This window comes from Pteropus alecto, unplaced genomic scaffold, assembly GCF_000325575.1.
Source record: "Pteropus alecto unplaced genomic scaffold, ASM32557v1 scaffold166, whole genome shotgun sequence".
Lineage (NCBI taxonomy): Eukaryota > Metazoa > Chordata > Mammalia > Chiroptera > Pteropodidae > Pteropus > Pteropus alecto.
In genome coordinates, this window is record NW_006439757.1 from 9,784,493 (window position 1) to 9,804,392 (window position 19,900).

The 19,900-nt window shown below is 32.8% G+C and overlaps 1 protein-coding gene across 7 annotated transcripts in view; it reads right to left on the reverse strand.

The window, feature by feature from the left end:
• SPOCK3 (SPARC (osteonectin), cwcv and kazal like domains proteoglycan 3) overlaps positions 1-19,900 on the reverse strand; it is a 319,424-nt gene that overhangs the window by 98,715 nt on the left and 200,809 nt on the right. For 6 of the 7 annotated variants that reach the window (XM_006917021.1, XM_006917020.1, XM_006917019.1 and 3 more), the window contains one exon: positions 10,884-11,007. The exons of the other annotated variant lie outside the window; for it this stretch is intronic. In XM_006917021.1, coding sequence (XP_006917083.1) covers positions 10,884-11,007 — 124 coding nt within the window. The remainder of the gene's footprint in view (positions 1-10,883; positions 11,008-19,900) is intronic. 7 annotated transcript variants of the gene reach the window in all.

Genomic DNA, 19,900 nt, shown 5'->3' on the forward strand with positions numbered 1-19,900 from the left:
CAATAGCTAATCAAAAGTAGAAATAAACAGTTAAATTTTGAGTGTTTTAATGAAAGCCAAATAAGTTACAAAAAACTCTGAAACTTTAAATTCAAATTAATATTCTTTCCTGTAACTTCTTTTAACTTAATTCTTTAGAACCCTGGATCTGGTCATAAGAAAATTCTGACTCATGGCATAATTTAAGAAATTCTCAGGAACAATTATAAGTGGTATATGAACAGATAAATCCAAAAGTCAATATTGTTTATAGCTAATATTGACTTTTGAAATTTGCAAATGTTAGCTCCTTTCAAAGGTGTCATGTCATACTCATACATTTTAAATGTAGTTTACTTTAGTAATGATATTTTTATTCAGAGAAAATAAAAGTTCAAAAAATACTTGAGCAATAATACAAGAGTTGTTTATTAAAAGGGGAATCATTTTCTGCTCAAATATTGATGATTAATTGTAATGTTATTAAGCAAATAATTTATAAGAGAACAATCTATAAAAATCCGATCTTGTGTTCATCAAAACTTTTCCTTTTAGTTAATTTTCTTTAGCATAATTATAAATTAAAATTTTCAAAGCTATCTTTAAGATTTGCATGATTTGATAAAGTTAAAGCTTTGCAAAAGAATTACTTTATAAATGAAACGATTTTTCTTCAGAGTGATCTATCACTTTTTTTCTGTTTCCATAAAGAATCGAATGTATAGCAAATGTAATCTATATGTATAATTTTATGAATTTAGCTCCCTATAATCAGAAAACCATTTAATTTTATTTACTTATAGATTGGTTTTGACAAAAAAAAATCTTCATGGAGAATATTATTCAAAGAATATTAGGATATTAAAAGTAGTATTTAAAAAAGTTAACTACATTGATTGCATTTCTAATTAATAATGTTCAATTTACTTAATTATCACAAAGCTGAAATATTTATAAAGGTATAAGTGAACTAAAATATCACATAAAGGGCATGTTCATTAGTCTATAATTACCAAAAAATGCAAATACTGTACAGAAAGACATGATTAATGCATTCCTAATTAAGAACTTGAATATTGAGAACACTTAAGTTATCAGTTATTGTGAAAAGCAAGCCCACAGAATAATATTTCAATGGTCAAAGTTGACATTTGTCAGCGAAAGTAAGTTAAAGCCATTTGCTTAATAACAAGATCAAAGAAGAAAGTATGATATCAGTATAAGAGCGATCTGGGCTGTCCACAGAAAAGATCCCAACAATCAGGGGTCAGCAAACACTGGGAAAGGCTACTGTTACAGGTTTTCAAGATGATACAATCACCATGGCCATGTTAAATGGCTTAAATCATAAGGTCTCGGCTAGGAGTGATTTTTATCCCCCAAAGAACATCTGGAAACAGTTTTGGTTGTTACACCTGCCAGGCGGAGGGATTGCTGCTGACGTCTACTAGAGGCCAGAAATACTGCTAAACATCTTACACTGCACAGGTCAGCTCCCCAAAATAAAACTTTATATGATGTCTGATGTCAATAGTGCCTAGACTGAGAAGCCCTGATTTAGGCATTGGTCTACCAAAAGCCAACAAATGGATTAACTAAACTCTCAAGATCTCTTCCTTATTCCTTTATAAACTTTTTCTTGGGCACTCATTAATGTAATGGATATAAAATTAAAACAATGGTATAAGTAAACTACCAGCTATCAGCATTTTAATTATCCAGAAAAACTGAAAATACAAATCAGCTAAAACGACAAAATATAGTTTATACATGACTACTTTCATTGAGTCATCATCATGTGTCGAGCACTGTATTAAGCAATTTTAATGCATTACTCTTTTGATCATCAGAGTAAGATATTTTTTAAAATAAAGTTTACAAGTGAAGCTTAGAGAGCTTACACAACAGATCAAAAACATAGCTAAAATGAGATTCAAATACTATTTTATAGTGCTTCTAATGTAGAACAAGTATATAATTAGCAGTAGGAAAAAAATAGCAACAATGTTCTATTTCTTTTGTAGTGATAAAAATTTTTGTGCAAGTGAAAAAACCAAATTGGAAAGCATGCAATTATGATCACTTTTTCGTCTCTGCTTTAATATATCTTGGACTGACTAATATATTGCATTATATCATCTCTTGAATACCTTATACAACCATATCTTAGACATAAGCAGAGATATCATGCATAGAATTCCTCATACTTAGCTATAGCTAACCCTTTTCCTAGCAAATCCCCTCCACTTGAGTTTTTCTCTTCCCTACTCTGGTGTTTTCTATGCAAAGACAACTAAAGGAGGAAAAAAAGACTCGATTTGGCCTTGAATCCATCCATTCATTCAATTGAGATCTGCCATTTACACTCATATCATAATTATATCATCCGTACACAAGCTGGGAGCTAAACAGAGCAACAGCCTTTAACAACCCTGTGCACTAAAGTGGACACTATATCATTCATTGTTTTCTCTGTGTAACACTCTACTTTTCATAAAGGATAATACCCTGCTTATTTTGGGTAACTGCTATTCTCATCAGAAACTTTTATTTTGAGAAACTTCTTTTTAAAGTCATAGGACATGAGGCAGGTCAGAGTCACTTTCCCACATTCTTCATTAGATCTGAGGGGAGAAAGGCAGGCCCTTTCCAGGGACAACACCAGAGATGTGAGCACAGATGCTACAAAGCAAAGTCAAAATGAGAAAAGGACCAAGGGAGTCCTGAGACTAAGAGTCCTTAACTTAAGCAATCTCTAAGGCTGACTGATATGTGGGTCAGTTTCCCCTTGTTATATATTTCAATCACTTTCTATCAGACATTCAAGTCAGCATCTAGAAATTGGGTATTATAATGGACTAGTTGAATTAAAGCTAAGTCAGGTGAGATAAGATGAGAGCAGTAAGCACATGTCAACCCACTGTAAACTTGTAAGAAGTTTACAATCCTTGTCATGTAGTCATGAACCAGTGAAAATATTGTTCCAGTTGGCAACGGATTACCTGACCATGGAGAATTGCCAGGAAAAAAAATGAGGCACAAAAGTATACTTAACCCTTATCTTACTGAACACATTTATTTTAGATGTAGTACATTATCTGGATCAGTATATCTCCAATTTTTCAAACGTGAATTATTATAAAAATTTTATTTTTCTTCAAAAATTAAACACATTTGAAAATACTCGGCATAAACATCTCATTTGGCACAGAGGTTACACTATCTTCTATTAGAGCATCGTATCAAGAAAACGTGACCAGTGATTTATGGACTCAGAAATGGATGCAGTACTGGATTTTGGATGGTTCGAAGGGTATCTGGATATGTTTACAGATGTGCATGGGATTGCTGCATTCCATTCTGTCTTAAACTCGATTTAATCCAAAGTAGTCCTAGAATGACAGGGTTGTCCATTCTTTCACCTCAGTCAGGATTATGAGTATATGCTTATAAAATATCTTACTGTTTTTCATATTACAGAATTATTCAGTTGTTATAAGATCATCTGTAGTCAAAAGTCTTTTATTTTGTGTTTTCTGTGCATAAGGCGGCATTTATGTATATATTTTCCTCTTTGTTAGATCATTGTTCTAAACAGATATCTTAGACTTCGAAATCTGGTAATAAATTTAAACATTTAAAAGATCAATGGGATAGTATATTTATTTGACTTTCGCTCTATCTTATATGTTTTATTGAATTTTATTATTAAACAAAAATTTTCATGTAACTTATTTTAGACCAATGCTGCTTCAATGATCAGTAACAGCTTCAATTAAAATACAACCTATAAAAGCATGTTGTTTGCATACATACATAAAATACATACATAAAATTAATGAAATCATTTTAACTTACTACTGATTTATATTTTCATTATTTATCTTAGTATATAATATGGGCTTGACAGATAACTTATAAAATTCTCCAGGAAGGTGCATGAGTGGTTAAAAATAATTTTAAAATAGATGAAAAAGAAGGTCATGACACTGCATACTCCTAAAAACGAGGATGACATTTGAGAATTATTCTTACATATAATAATGGGAGTGGATATTTTAAAAAGAATGGAAATAAGAAAAAAAGGGATGTACTTTAAAAGAATATACAATAAGATGAAAGATTCAGGACAGACGTTAAATTTAGCTAAAAAGAGGAAAGACTCTAAAGACTTCAACATAGTAAATGACTCCAACAATTATACTACGAGCATCAAAATACTAAAGTGTGATAGCTTGTGTATACATTTCAATGTCTATGGAGTTTACATACTTAAAGTTTCATATCAACTGTTTCAATAAACTAAACTTTGAGACTTTCTTATTTATTATGCTTAAGAAATATCAAGAGCCTATTTAAAAATATGTACTATTCTTATAGCTAAAATATATGCTTAATGGTCCACAGCCCCTACACAGTTTTATGCACTGGTATTAATGATATACTTTGGGATGTGCTAAAAGAGAAAGGTGGAGAAGAGCTGATACAATTAGCTTGAACACAAATATACAAACACATAAAACTCAGTTTTTTCCACTGTGTAGAGTTTCTTCTTGGGTAGACCTGAGGGAGTAATCTGAGAAGCCATTACCTCCAGAGCGAAAGCACCCTCTGTTGACTAATTGCGGGAATACATGTGCATCTAAGACCATGGCTCATGCACGTTTGGAGAGGAAGACTCTTGGCAAGGTTGGCTGTAGCAAACGGAGGATCTGCTAACTGGGGTGGTTAAAATGTGTTATTAAAGATGACTTTATAAAGTAAAGGTGAATATAAAAAATAGAACAAGGGTACAGAGAAACAGAGAGAGCAGAAGTGAACTAGTTAACCTTTCAGAAGTTAATAATTAAGTATTCCAAATAAACTATCCTAGGATATACATGCCCACAAACATATATCTGTAACAATTCCATATGTATCCTATATTTTTTAAACCCAAAAAATACTCAACATGAGTTCATGCTGATCGCTCCAATTCCAATCCAACGTCTAGAGATTCTTTCCAGCTTTCTATTTCCCATGTTTGTAAGTACTTTCTCCAACAATGAGAAACACAGATTTACTTAAATGCTTGATCTATTTTCTGAATTGCTCAGCAGAAGCATTTTCATGATCTTTCTGGTCATTTCATCAGCATAGAAATTCCAGAAGCATTTCCCACTCAATACCCTACATCCTTAGACAAAGGTAGGCAAGCCTCCAAGGCTATATTACGGAGTTCACCCTTTTCCCTTCACCACTGTGCAGTGGGTCTCATGGACTTACTCTGAGCCTAACTTTTTCCCTTGTAGCTCCATCAATTACTAAGACAGGAGTGCTGAAATCTCACAATGTGTTGGTGAGATCTGATATTTTCTCCCTATAGAAAATGCTTTATATATCTTGAGACTCTCTTATTATATACATAGAAGATTAGCATTATTATATTAAGTTTTCCAGGTGAATTAGCATGATACTCATCATGTAGCAACCATCTTTGTCTTCTATGGCTTTTATCTGAAAATGCTGTTTGACAATTGAGCTAGATGATGCTATTGGCTGGAAAATCAGAAACCTCGGTCTCTATGACTCTGCAGGATTATTAAACCTTGGTCAGCAGTACTGGCTGATAAACTCCTGACGAAAATCAAGGGCCTGCTCCTAAGTAAAGATTCTTCGGACAATCAGGTTGGATTTACAATGCTCAGTTTCTCCAACAGTGAAAGAAAACTGCTCTCTCTTTGGTCACCATCACCAAATAGTAGTCCTACCACCGAACTGGATTTTTTGGGTATTGGAAAGTCTGTGTGCTTCCCTTGGATATTATACTTTGGCCTTTGTGTCAGTTAAACCATCAGGCTGATTTGGAAGCCATGCAGTGCGCAGCGAGCTGGGTCACACTCTCTACGTTGGGGGCACAATCCCAATAAACTCTTTCAGCTACAAGTCTCTCCTGACACTTTTCCAGTTGACGTTGTTGCTATTCCAGTTGCATCAGGTGACTCTGGCCACGTCATCATGTTCTTTAAAACTAATCTGTGTCATCTGCTTGACTTTTTGGACTATTTGTAGTCTGACAATAGTACAACTAAATAATATTCTACCCCCTCGATTGTTTTGCAAATATCTTTTAGCTTCTCGTTTCATTTTAAATGGAAAATTTAGGAATTCTTTTTTTTCCCAATAACTGAAAAAAACAGAATGCGTGTTTCGTGCATCAATATATGCCCAAGAGGGTAATAATAGAGAGTTGTTGGAAGTCAAATCAATACAAGGAGAGGAAAGCTTTTCTGACAATTAGAACTCTCCTCAAATATAGACGTTTATCTCACAGAACATGGTATCTTATCAGTGACTTGCATATTGTGTAGAAGTTTGTCCTAGATGTCCTATTGAGTTCTTTTTAAATCTGAGATTTTCTGATAAAGTTAACTCATATTACGTCCTTTAATACTCAGTGATTTAATAAGAGCTTATCCCACTCAATGATTCCTATAATATGCTGGAGCTATAATCTTGATCAAGTTGCCATACCCAAGCCAAAAGCAAAACCTAGCCTGTGTTGAAAACAGTTCAAGCAGAAATTGTACACATTCATTTCTGACTGTTGATCTTCCAACATAAAATTATCACAGCTCAGATAAAGTATTCAAAGAAAGGTAGACAGGACAGTCAAATGCTAAATACTAAGATGTGATACATAAAAATGGTGATGCGTAAGAATCCCTTAAATTTGAATAAAATTAAAGATTAAGAAATCATAGTAGAATGTTGAAACTTAAAATGGACTTTTCTCAAATTGCAATAATAGGTAAATGCTTCCCCTTTAATGCTAAAGTTAACGTTTTATTTTATATTTTTAAAAATCTTTGTATTTAAGATTTTAAAACCAATAGTTTGGAGAAATGCCAACAGTAGTTCTCAACCATGCCCACACAGAAAAATCACCTGGGGAGATTTAAAATTCGGATTCATAGGGCCCCATCTCAAACCAATTTAAGCATCATCTCTGTAGTCAGAGTTGAGAACTTCAGTATAAAATGGATAAGCTTTCTATTTGCTTTCCCTGAACACACACACACACACACACACACAGAGAGAGAGAGAGGCATTTCTTATAAACAATGTTCATTCTTAAGGAATTCATTATTTAGTTCAATTGCCAAGCACTGCATGACTAAATATGATAGAAAAAGAATTCAAAATCATTCAATGCGTTGTCCCCAGGGAATTTATATTACAAATGCCCTACTGAGTTCTAAAACATTAATATTATTTATTGACTTCCACTCAGCAAATGTAGTATACAACTTACACAAGTCAGTGACAAATATATCCACAGTCTAATATAGATGCCGTATCGGAGAACGATTCCTAGTTCTTACTGAAGCTTGACTTTACAATCAAAACAGACTTTGCCTGAAGTAAAGAAACAAGAACCTTCATCTTTTGTGTCAATTTCTGGAATGATTACCTCTCAAATAACCTTGACCAAACTTATATTTTGATTTTCTGGCACTGCTGAATTTGAAAGAATTTTTTTAAAAGATTGGTTCTTTTAAAAAGAAAGATTAAGTGAACTAAAAAAAAAGTCAATTGTTTTTCTTAACAGGAAAAACAAATCAGATAATGGAACAAAAATACTTCTCATGGAAATCACAAAAATGTCAATATTTTTTCAAGTAAATTTATTTTTCCCTAGTTCCTCATCTGTTCTTTGTCTTTTTGTGTATACATTTTAAAATATTCTGCTTAGGGTTTCTAGACAAGCTGAAAAGTCCAGAACTTGAACTCTAACAAAATAATCACTCAAAATTGGTCATATTATGTAATGAGGTATACTTTCCAAAATTATATCCTAGTTCTGTCATTTGATTAAAATCCTCTTTTGGATACCTTCTGATAACCCTATTTCTCACCCCATCCTCCATCTCCTGCACCTATTATATTCCGTAATGACCTCACCTTCACTTAAAGTTGTAGAGTGGAAAAATAACTTAGAATCTCATCTCCATAAATTGAGCTGAGGCTAATAAGGAAACATTGTGGTTAGTCTAAAATAGAAGCTGTAGGAATATTAATTGTAGTAGTAAAAAAAAAACAAAAACAAAACCCTGTATATCAATGTAGGCGGTCCAAAATACAGAACAATGAAAAGTCTTAGAGAAGAGGACGGGGCTTCTTTTTTGGATGTGGGGGTCCCACGCTCTGGACTGATAGTTATCTGGCTCCTGACTAATTTTTATCATGTAAAGATTACTTAGCTGGGGAATTAGAAACTTCATGCAAGGAGCTTCATGGACTACACTAAGCTTAGAATTTGGAGCTCACAAATATTGTGAATTCAAATGCCTACGAGCCCCAAAAAGATGTTTAAATTTGTCCTGTCAGAGTATGCTTCATCTACTGACAAAAATGAATGAATCAAAGCCAGAGAGAGATCTTGTGACCCCTGCACCTGTCTTCTATTTTCATCTCCTATTAGGTAGATGTTTGGAAAATAAATAAATCACCTTCTCAAGAAGGCACTTGCCTCTGTGGTCTTTGTTCTTGATTTGGCACCTAAATAGCCTGGGACACTACTTTACTCACAGGAAAAAAAAAAATAGTTAAGAGACTTCATTTGAGTTTAAATCCAATAAACATCTAAAAAGTAAACTTCTAATAAACTCTAAAAAGGAGAGTTTAATATAAATTCTTACTAGGCTAAGATCTCTATTTCGTTTTCATGATTATATGTGGCTCAGCTTCATTTCTGTCAGTGCACACACTTAACATGAAGATCGGTGCTCCAAAGTGGAAAAATCACCAAGTTAAGTTAAAATCAACAGAAATGAGGGTGGTGATTTAGGGTTACTAAAAACTCATATTCATCTAAACCATGTTCTTTTTATATCTTTCTTTGTAAATGAGGCATTTATTGAAAGCAATACATATGCAAAAATAGTGTATTAATAATTCGAGTACGGATTACTTAGAATGGTTTTATTGATGATATAAATAAGGCTATATGGTTTGTAAACTGGGGCTTCACAGTGTGCCCAATACAAAGGAGAACAATGGGGGACCCCATGAATTGGACATATATATGCGAATTAATCTACGTATAATAGGTGTATTTAGTCTTAAGTGAGATTATCACAACTGTGTTTCTCTAACACCATCAAACGAGCTCTCCTGTATGGTCCCAACAGGTGGAGATCACTTGTGATTTTAACTTTGTGTCCTATGAAACTAAATTGTGAAAGGACTGATCATATACTAGGAGCATCCTAAAGAGAGGCCCAAACAAGTAGCTGGTGGACTAATACTAGGCCTCTCCCGGGTCCATGACATGCTGCATACAAACATATTAGTACCTTCAGCAAATCTATTTCTAATGTTGAGAAAGATATAGTTTTATCTTAGCTGGATGACAGTAAAAATTCCAGTATCTCTTTTGTTCAACCATCCATGTTCATCAAGTGAGATTAAGATTAAAATTTGCTTTCCACGTAGTTCTACCTACCAGTTTGAATATTATAATCTGCATCTTTTGCTGTAATTCAATATACCAGTATAATGGTTTACAAATCATTATCCTTTGGAACGTGATTATTTGAGATAGAGTCATTTTCCCCTGTGCTGACAACATGAATTTTCTAAGTTTGCAAAGCAGAGGCTCACCAAGATCAAGGTCATGTTGAGAGGACCAGCCATACCCTCCCTTCTCTCCTAGCAACATATATACCACTATATACACATTAAAACCGTAGGTGTGGTAGCTTTACTAAGGGTACATAGTACTTGACATCCAGTAAGTACTATGCATATATTTATTTACTGAATTAATCTATCCTAAAATTGTAGTGCTCTTTCCAAGATTACCAATTGTAAAAAAGGAAATATTCACTGAGAGAAAGTATGATTTAGAAAGAGGTATCCACAAAAGAAAATGCTCAGAGAGCTAAAAATATTTGGAACTCATTTCGCAGTATATGAGTTAGGAGTATAACCAGATATGAACTGAGGTAAGGTTATTGTACAGACTTCATGTAACCTCTTTACTGTGAATATTCATGTAGTTTCTTAAAGAGATGTTATATGTTTAATTGTAGGGTAAGGTCGTATATTACCTTTAAAAATATTTTTTAAATCTAAATTGGTAAATGGATTTGGCCCCAAAGTCTCAGGTAAGAAGTCATGAGCCTGTAATCCTTTCTATCATGTAATCAAAGAAAACTGATCAATATCTTATTAAGTAAAGCTCTTAAGAGCAGAGAGAGAGAGAGAGCAATTAGGGGAATGGTTTTATAAACTATATAACTGTCTAACCAATGTACTGTATACTTGAAACTAATAATAAAATTTTTTTAAAAACTTAAAGACTTGAACAATATGAAACATCAAATAAGGAGGCTAAGTAATGTAGAGAACAGAGACACTGAATCAGAGAAGACATCAAATTTTGATTCGATGTCAGCAAAATATGTGAAATTTGCTATATCTTTTTAATCCTTAGTTTTCTCATTTGTTAAAAGGGATTTTTGGAGGTTCACATGCAATAATATAGGAAATAACATATGAGATAAAAGAAGTAATGATACTGAAAGACTGTAGCTGCTGCTGCTATAATAATAATTGTTAACCTCATTATGTGCATGGTAATGTTTCTGACCTCTTTCATAGTGGCAGCAAAGGAAATGTTGGTTTTAGTATTTGAGGCTTCAGAGTGTTCATAACTTCAGTATGTAAAACCTTAAAAATTCTAATATAGGAGAAACAAATAAACATTGAATCATATTTCAAACCAGTGAGATTATTCACATTGTTTTAAAAGTTAAACAAATTATTTGGAAAACTACATTAGAGAACTAATAGTTTTAATCACTTACTAATAAATATGCATTATGTACTTCATACTAAAAGACTGTAATTTTCTTTACCTGAGAAGAGTAGGTATGACCATCTGAACCACAAACGGGGCTGGTATAGACCACTGGGCACTGCTTGCAGGTGGATAATATGGGACCCCTCCACTGCTTATGGCCTACTCCTGCATCTTTCATACTGTTAAAAAAAATAAATAAAGCAATCACACTTAGTGCATTTATTTAAAAAAAAACAATTTATATTAACATCATACTTTTTTTCCACTGTCACTCTAACTTGAAGATAAGTTAGAATCAGAAATTGTATTCTCATTGTCCATGCATTAATCTATAGAGTAGCCTTCATTGTCATCCTTTGTTTTATATATCAAAGTTTTCCTATAATAAAATGAGAATATATTCCTTAACAATATTCTGCTAGTCACATATAGGTTACTTATATTTCATCATATGAGGTTTTCTTCATTTTAATTTATAGTTGTGATGTATTTTCGATAACACTGGAAATGGACGCAACAATTGCTCAGCCATAAAGGACACATCTTGGACCTCCTAAAGAGCCACCCTCGTATTCTGCTGGGAACAGTTTTAAAAAAACAGATACCAAACTGACCCGGTGTACCCAATGAGCCTGAAAATAAGAGCAGTTTACATTTAGAGAAAGAGCAATCAAGAACTACACTTTTCTAGCAATGACCAGTATTCAGAGAGTCAAATGAGGTTTAGTGATAGCCAATCCTCATTTTATTGTGCAGAAATGTCTCAAAATAGATCCAATAGGCTTTCTTTGACCTAGAATAACTTGGGAAAACCCATTCTCTTCGGCTACCTACACTTAAACTTATTTGTTTTTCCACTTTGATTAAACTGTGTTATTGCTCTGCCTATTTGTGTGAATAATTTACATAGAGTGGGTAAAGGGCTTAAAAATAAGAAGCGAAGCAACAGGCAATCTATACCAAATGAATATTTAGAAGTACTCTAGCAAATCAGTACTCATTCTCAGTCATTAAAATTGTTTATGAAGAGAGTAATATGATGTCTATATCAGGATGAGAAAAGATGATTTACTAGAAACATTTGCATCTTTTTGCTTTTCATTTTCTTTTCATGAATAAGTCAAATGTACAAAAGAGATCCCAAAGACTATTAAGAAATATAGCAAGAATCTTCATTATAAAGAATGAAGTTCAAACTATGTATTTCATATTTTGATAAAATGTAGGTGGGCATTAAGAAAATGCTTATTATTCTCTCTTCCCCCTCATCCCCACCTTCCACTGTTTCTGTCTCTTAACAATTTTTTTTGAGGCTATTATAATGCCAAACACATTTTATTCATTTCAATTTTGTAAATTCTGCCAAAAGACCACTTTAAAATCTTGCCTGGTCACAGAGTTCATCTCATAAGAGATACAATGGAAAAAATAACCATGTTGCTATTGGCACAATATTCTAATGGAAATTAAAATGATGACTGGAAAATCTGAAACATTATTCTATACTACTTCAAAATATAAATTACAGAAATGGAGTAGAGCAAAAAAAAAAATATTTGCATTGTTTTTCCACCTGTGTAATCAAAACAAGGCATAAAATTATATGAATTATTTGCTCTTCGGGTACGTCAGGAGAAATTATTACCAAGTTCAGGCTTCTAATGAATAAAAAAGAGCCTTTTATCAGTGCAGGATGTATATAAGCTTTTTTGCTTTGGGCTATATATAATATATACACTATGATATATATTATATATAAATACACTATATTCTACCATTCAAGGCACTAAGTAGTTTCATATCAAGATACCTGTTATTGTGTTTCTAGTAGATGGAAAATTAAACTAACAAAGAATTTATACTGTTGCTAGCATTTCTTTCCATAACTTATTCTGAGGCAGCTGAGTCATATCATCTTTTCATTACTTGTGCTATCTTCTTGTGTTATTGATTTACCTTTCCCTCTAGTCTCAGTGACACAAAAGCACAACGATCTCTTACTTTTCTAATAACTACAATGCTAATTGTTGCTACATATGTTTAATCAATTATGGTACTTGGTTTTATATTTAGTTAATTATATATGTTGTACATTTTAACAACATAATTTGAATATAACTTCAATGTTTTAAGATTTACATTGATTTTAGAAAGAGCATAAATGATGTTACCAAAATGGTTAGTAAGAAAAACTCATTTCAATTTGATTTAAGTTTCATGTGACCATGTCCTTAATCAGTTTTGGCAAGTCAGTAATCTCCCTGGGTTTTATTTCTTCACTTATAGGATAAGCTTCATCGGTATGGATCATTTGATCTTGAGGATTCCACGAGTCTATAATCTTTAATAAAATTACTTATATGAGGCACTCGACAAAAATTAGAAGCACAGATAGTGCATACTAGCCATAGGTTATAATTTTAGAACTTGACTTAGTGTTTCCAAGTGAAACAAAGATGTCATTATAGTGTGAAGGGTGATGCTGAGTGGGGCAACAGATTCCTAGGAATGCTGAAATTATAAAACTCAGCTAACTTAAGGTAACAGACACATGAAGGGAGCCCTGTCTTGTCATAATTAATGAAAGAAGGAAAATAAAACATGGTTGTGTTTAAAGAGGCATGTTTTCCATGAAAGCATATCTAAGAATCCTAATAATACTTCTAATATATCATCAAGGAACATTTGCTAATAAATCATAAAAATGTAATACATTTCATATTTATACTATAAATGATTATATATATTTTAAAGCCTTGTAGTTTCTGAATCCAACAAAATGCAAACCAAATAAAATTCTAATTTATTTATTATCTATTCACATTAGAAGGGAACCATCTGTGTCTAAGTCTTAATTTTTTAGGTGTAGTTTCTTCTTTCTCTATGTATCAATATTAACTTAATTTTTAATGACTTTGCTTAGACAAAAGAATCTGATTATAATCTGATAAAACAGCATTAAAGTAAACAGAGATATTCAGTGACTATCTCAACTCAGGGCAACTTGATGTATTTCTTGTCTATTCACTACACCTAAGATTTCAATTCCTTTGTTCAGTTTTTTTTTTTTTTAAGTTCTGCTAGAACTGTGGAGGAATTCTTCCTTAAGGCATGACTGCCAAGTCCTAATTTCTTCCCTACAGGCTGTAACTCTTCAAGAAACAAGGCCATTCTTACTTTTTCATCACGGGCCTTAGGAAAAAAACAGATGGTATTAGCAAGGTGTGGTAAATTATCTTTGGGGGCAAAAAAAATTACATGAAAGTTAGAAAACCCTATATAAAACATTAAAACTATAGTGGCCATTATGTTCTTCATACAATTTCTGTACTCAGTATGACAGTACTTTGAACAATGAAGCCAAATCACATAAGTAATTAATTTTAATTTCAAGTAAAGACATACTATAAAAAGAAACAAACCTTTACTTATACCAGAAAACATTATTAACTGTGGCTACTAAACAAAAAACATTATATAAAAATAAGTTGGCATAGTTTCTTCTGCAATATGAAGAGAAAATCTACTTGCTCCACATATTTCATAAAGAACTAAGATTCACAAAGAAAGCTCACTTGTAGACATATTTCAAAATGCAGTGATAGGAATAATTAATAAAACATATCTTTGAAAACTATTCTAACATAGTTTGAATTAACAAGTGAATTAACAAGTGAAAAACGACAGCATAGCTGCCTCAAATTGTATTCAAAGAAAGATCCACCACCACCAATAAGTGTTGTATAGAAAGTATATCTGGCTAATTAAATCTGAAATTTATATAGAGTGTAATAAATAATACAACACCATACATATGATTTAAGGAATCAGTACAGAGATTAACTAATACATGAACTGGTTCTATTTAATTTGTGTTGATAGGTATATTCATTCCAGATATGCTCATACAGCATATGAGAGGTTTACTAAGTCTACTTACTATAGTTAAAATAAAAATGAGCAAATTCTTCATTTTTCAATTATTAATGTTCATAATGTTCATAAATAAAGAAGCTTCAATACTACTTTAACCTTAAATAGTTCTATAGTGTCAGCACAGCTAAGTATGAACTAAGATTTGAGTTCACAAAAATGTGTGATTCTTAAAGGTCAAGGAGATTCTGTATTTGGAAAAATGTATTCACATTTTTAAAATAACAGTGACAGATGTGCAGCTTAAAAAGGAGAAAAATATTCTACTTAAAAGAAAATGACAGTGAAACAATAAAACATTTACCAAAAGTCATGAGAAAAGATTGATCATTCAAAATATATTTTATATATCAAAATATGTCTTCACTATAAAAAATTCTTCTGATTTTTGTTCTTCTAAATAGAAAAGAAATATTTTTTAGCTACTACTCAATAAATAGACTTGAAAGCTTTATCAGAATCATTTAACAAATAAAGGACAAATTTTATTGAAGAAAACAGTCATTAAAAATCCTCCAAATTTCAGGGAAGGAAAAGAGATTTTCCTCCATGTGCTGTCTTCATGGAGGTCACTGTCATTGGCCTCCCGGTGGTTTGCTGGAAAAGGAAAGCTATTGAAATTAGAAAAGAGACAGAAGGTACCATGTTTTGTTTGAGTCTGATTTTTACACTGAGAGAAAGGATCAAGAGCACAAAATCTTCACTATGCGTTAGCTCTTACAGTACATTTTAAGTTAATTAATTAATAAAATTAAAGAGAATGTTTAAATTTATGAATCCAAAGTATTTTTCTCTTTACCACATTTTATTTCATTCCTTTCTTGAAAGTGTATACTTCTAAGCATCTTTGACACTTTCTGGTGAAATCGAGTCAGATTTGCTAGACAAGGAAATGTTCTTCAAAAAATGCTATCTCAATAACTTGTACCATATCTAAAAGATTATGAGAAAGGCCCTTTGAAACAGTTTTAACTTGTTTCCTATGCCTGCTATAACAAAGTACCTAAAATTTTCTGTCTTAAAACACCAGAAGTTTAATTTCTCAGTGTTGTAGAGGTCAAAAGTCCAAAATCCTTTTCACTGGGCTGAAATCAAGATGTTGGCAGGACCACTTTCTCAAGAAGCTCTGGGTGATAATCTATTCTTTGCCTCCTTCATTTTCTGGTTGCTATTATCATTCCTTGGCTTGTGCTCGCAACTCTCTCAGCTCCATCTTCACCTCATCTTCCCCCTTCTTTGTGTCTGTGTCAAAACTCCCCGTGTCTCTCTTATAAGAATATATCGTGATTGCATTTAGGATCCATCCTGATAATCCAGGATAACCTCTCCCTCTCAAGATCTTTAACTTATTTTCATCTTTCACCATATAAGGTAATATTTTCTCTTTTTTTGCCATATATGACATTACACACAGATTCCGTCAATTAAGATGGGGACATATCTTTAGAGCCACCAGTCAGCCTACTCTAGGGAGGCTACTTAGAAAAAGAGAGATTTTACCTTTCTCACAACAAAGGAGCTCCAGTAATGGAGTTCTTGGATTGGAGGGATGCCTTAATGAATCCTATCTATGTATAAGTTCACATTTTTAGTGTATTTATCCCTATGATAACTATAATCAACCCCTTTCCAAATAAACAATAAACATACGATCCTTGACAATCCCTTGGGACTTAACTACTGTCTTTCAGCTGCGAGGCTGTGATCCTCTGAAATATATGCCTCATCAGAACCATGGACCCACGGGCAGACCTAATTGATTCTTCTGCCAGTAAAGAACAGTTCTGGGCTTCCTAACCAATGTACCTTAAATTCACATTATGTCTAAGTGAATTATAGCACCAATTTTATTTTTTCACTTTACTAAGTTTTAGAGAATCTGAATGCTGGAGTTGTGAAGAATGAAAAACAATAACGTTGCCATTTAATGGATAAACAATAAAAATAATAGTCATATGGACATGCCTCATCTGACCCTCATTTTGATCAGTAGAAGAACACATAATAAAGATGATAGTCGTCATTGGGGAAAGGCAAAAGGGAGTGGTGGGTAGATGGACTAAGTGTCATGGGATAGAGAAAAATAAAGTCTCCTTGGCACCCGCAGTTGACAGAAGAGAAGCCATTGTATTACACTGGGAATCTATTTCAGAAAATGTGGTCAATAGGCTTTGTTCTCATTGTCAGCTAAGTTTCTGTTTTTGTACTTTGCTGATAAATCTTTTTCCAAAATTTTATACCTGTTCACTTTCCTCTCTACTAATATATTTTCACCTTTTAATCACAACTCACTGTTCCTTTCCAGTATGTTTCCCTGAGCCTGAGACAAAGTACTCAAGAAATATCACTGAATGGATGAGAGAGGGAGAGAGGGAGAGAGGAAAAGGGGGGAGGGGGTAGGAGTGAGAGAGAGAGAGAGAGAGAGAGAGAGAGATATTTTAGGGCTCTTTGATTAATGTACTAAAGATAGTTTCTATATTCTTTTCTTAGCTCCATGCCAACTTAAGAAATACAAATTCTACAGCACTGTTTTCTTACTGAATAAAATTTTACAAATAATTTGTAAATTAAGTTCTTCTTACAAGTCATTATTGTTTGCCATATTAAAAGCCAATCAATTAGAATAGAATAAAATTGTCTCGGAATTCTAACAAGTCTTATTTTTCTTAATAATTAGTTATCTTGTGCTACAGCATAAAGGAACATGACAAAGCATTTTACACTATTTCCTTCAGTAGCTTCAGTTTATCAAGGACTCTCTCAGCTCATATAATTTGTAGGATGCTCTCTATTACTCATCTAGGAAGCAAACACAAGGAAATGAACAATTTGGCTCTTCACAACTGTATGGGGAAGAGTGATTTATATAGGCTGCTTCTTTTCAACAATATCTAAACTCTTTTAAAAACATTGCTAATTTACTGCATTTTTAGTTGTCCCTCACTTGACTTTTCAGAACAAGAAAACCCATTTAATCTACAATCTCATGCTCATTTCCTTTGAAAAATACTCAGCTACCATCCCTCTTGCCCTTGTGACAGTTTTTTTCTGACCATTGGTAGCCATAAAACACACAGTAGACGAAGAGCACTCTGCATTAACCAACTCTCCCACTAGCTCTGCCTGCAAGAGGTAGAAAGATGGCTAATGATTTACCCTGTTTACTACTACTTTACTGACCCAAGGCTGGCAAATGGAATTGCTGGGCTGAATAAAAGAATGTGAGTCAACAGATGTGTGCCCACAAGGCTAAGTTAAACTGGCCTGAAAGATTCTCTCCTGGGAATTTGCTACTGACTTTCTATATGAAAAGGAAGCTCAAATGGGTAACCTAATCTACAGCAACTCTGCTGTAGACTTTATATCAAACTAATTTTTGCGTACTCATTTTGTGTTTCTTGTTGGAAGCTTTATTTGCTTGGTTTTTGTTTGTTTTGTTTACCTTGGATTGATAAAATTCAAGCTTGGATTACTTAGGATTTGGGCTATAAGTAGGCAACGAAAGCCTTTGGCTTCTTCTGATCTTATTGATATATTATCCAGACATCTAAGTTTAAATAGTGCTCCATGGGTTATAGCATAGCAGATTGGCATGCATTGGGTTTTATGCTGAAGCTTCAGTGTGTATTTATTTACATTTTTTTTCTTTGCACATGTGTCCTTTGGTGAAATTTTTGGATAATCCTGAGTTCCTTTAATCACTTTCTAACAATAGACCAAATCTATCTTTAGTGTAATTCTGTCTCATAAACTCCAGTAGATGTGGACACAGATCTATGTTTATGTACTACTACAGCATCTGCAGAGACAGGAATTCTGTAAGTATGCTTATAGTAAAAGTCTGATTCTTAAATCGACAGAAGGAAGAGACCTTACCCTCACCCTTGGCTACGTTTCTTGGTTTCATATGTGTATAATAAATTCATTTTTATTGTGTCACACCACTGAAGTTCAGGAGTAAATTTGTTCTAACATAATATTATTATAAATGACACAGATATCTGAAGCAATTTGGACATACTAATAACTAAAATACATTTGATTTTAACATCATCAAAAAAATGAAAGGGTAGAAAGTACTTCCTAAACTTCTTAGTTTGAACTCAGCATCAATTCAACCACTCCAAGTAAAATTTATATTTTAAAAATATTTTCTAACTGCTCTAAGTTCTACATGCATAGACTCTCATCTTGGATTGAAAACGTGAAGAAATAAAGTAAGCAGAAACATAATTCTCAATAAAATATACATTAAAGTTAATGTTGTGTTGTGAATTTCCTAATAAGCAAGATGAACGAGTTCCAAAATACATTCTATTTTAAGATAAATAATAGAAATCACATAAAGGCATTATTATTATTATTATTATTATTTACAACTCACTTCATACAAGTACACAGATATGTCTATATCTTACAGAGAAATCAAATAATATTTTTCTTTTAGAAGTTACACACATTAAATGTTTATAACCACTTAAGTGAATGATTAATAGATTATTTTTCAGAGTTTAGGACATTTTGGAGGGGAGATTATTGTTTGAATAGCATCTCTACCATTGTCATCAAGAGAAAATAAATTGTGATATAATAATCCCTTTGGTGAAGCTAAATTTTACAAACCCTTAGATTGGAATAAAATGCAGATGTTGAGTAATTGTGAAGCTTTACTAAATATAGGACATGAGAAGAAATTAAAATGAGTTTATGAATTATTCATGGAGGTTTATCTTGGCTAACCATGAGAACCCTGTGGGTGCTTAGGATTGTGTCAGCACACTTACAGCCACAGAGCATGCACAGCCACATCTGCTGGAACTTCAGTTTTCTCAAGGAAATGAGAAAAATTATAGATCTTTTAACAGACAATTGTCACCTTTGGCATTTGCTTCAGGCTACATTCTCCAGATCTCATTTCAAATAACTTTGTAGAAAGGTTTGCGATCTGTTTTCTCTGATGATCTATTCGAACTAAGTTTTCAGAATTCTGTCTTTGGCAGAATTCTAGGATGTTACCTTCATCTCTGTGCAACCCAATAGTGAGAAAGAAATATTATACCTTTTGCCCTTGTCCTATGATCCCTGACCTCTTCCCCTAAGTAAGTGTGATCAGGAGAAAATAATAATATATGTTAATAT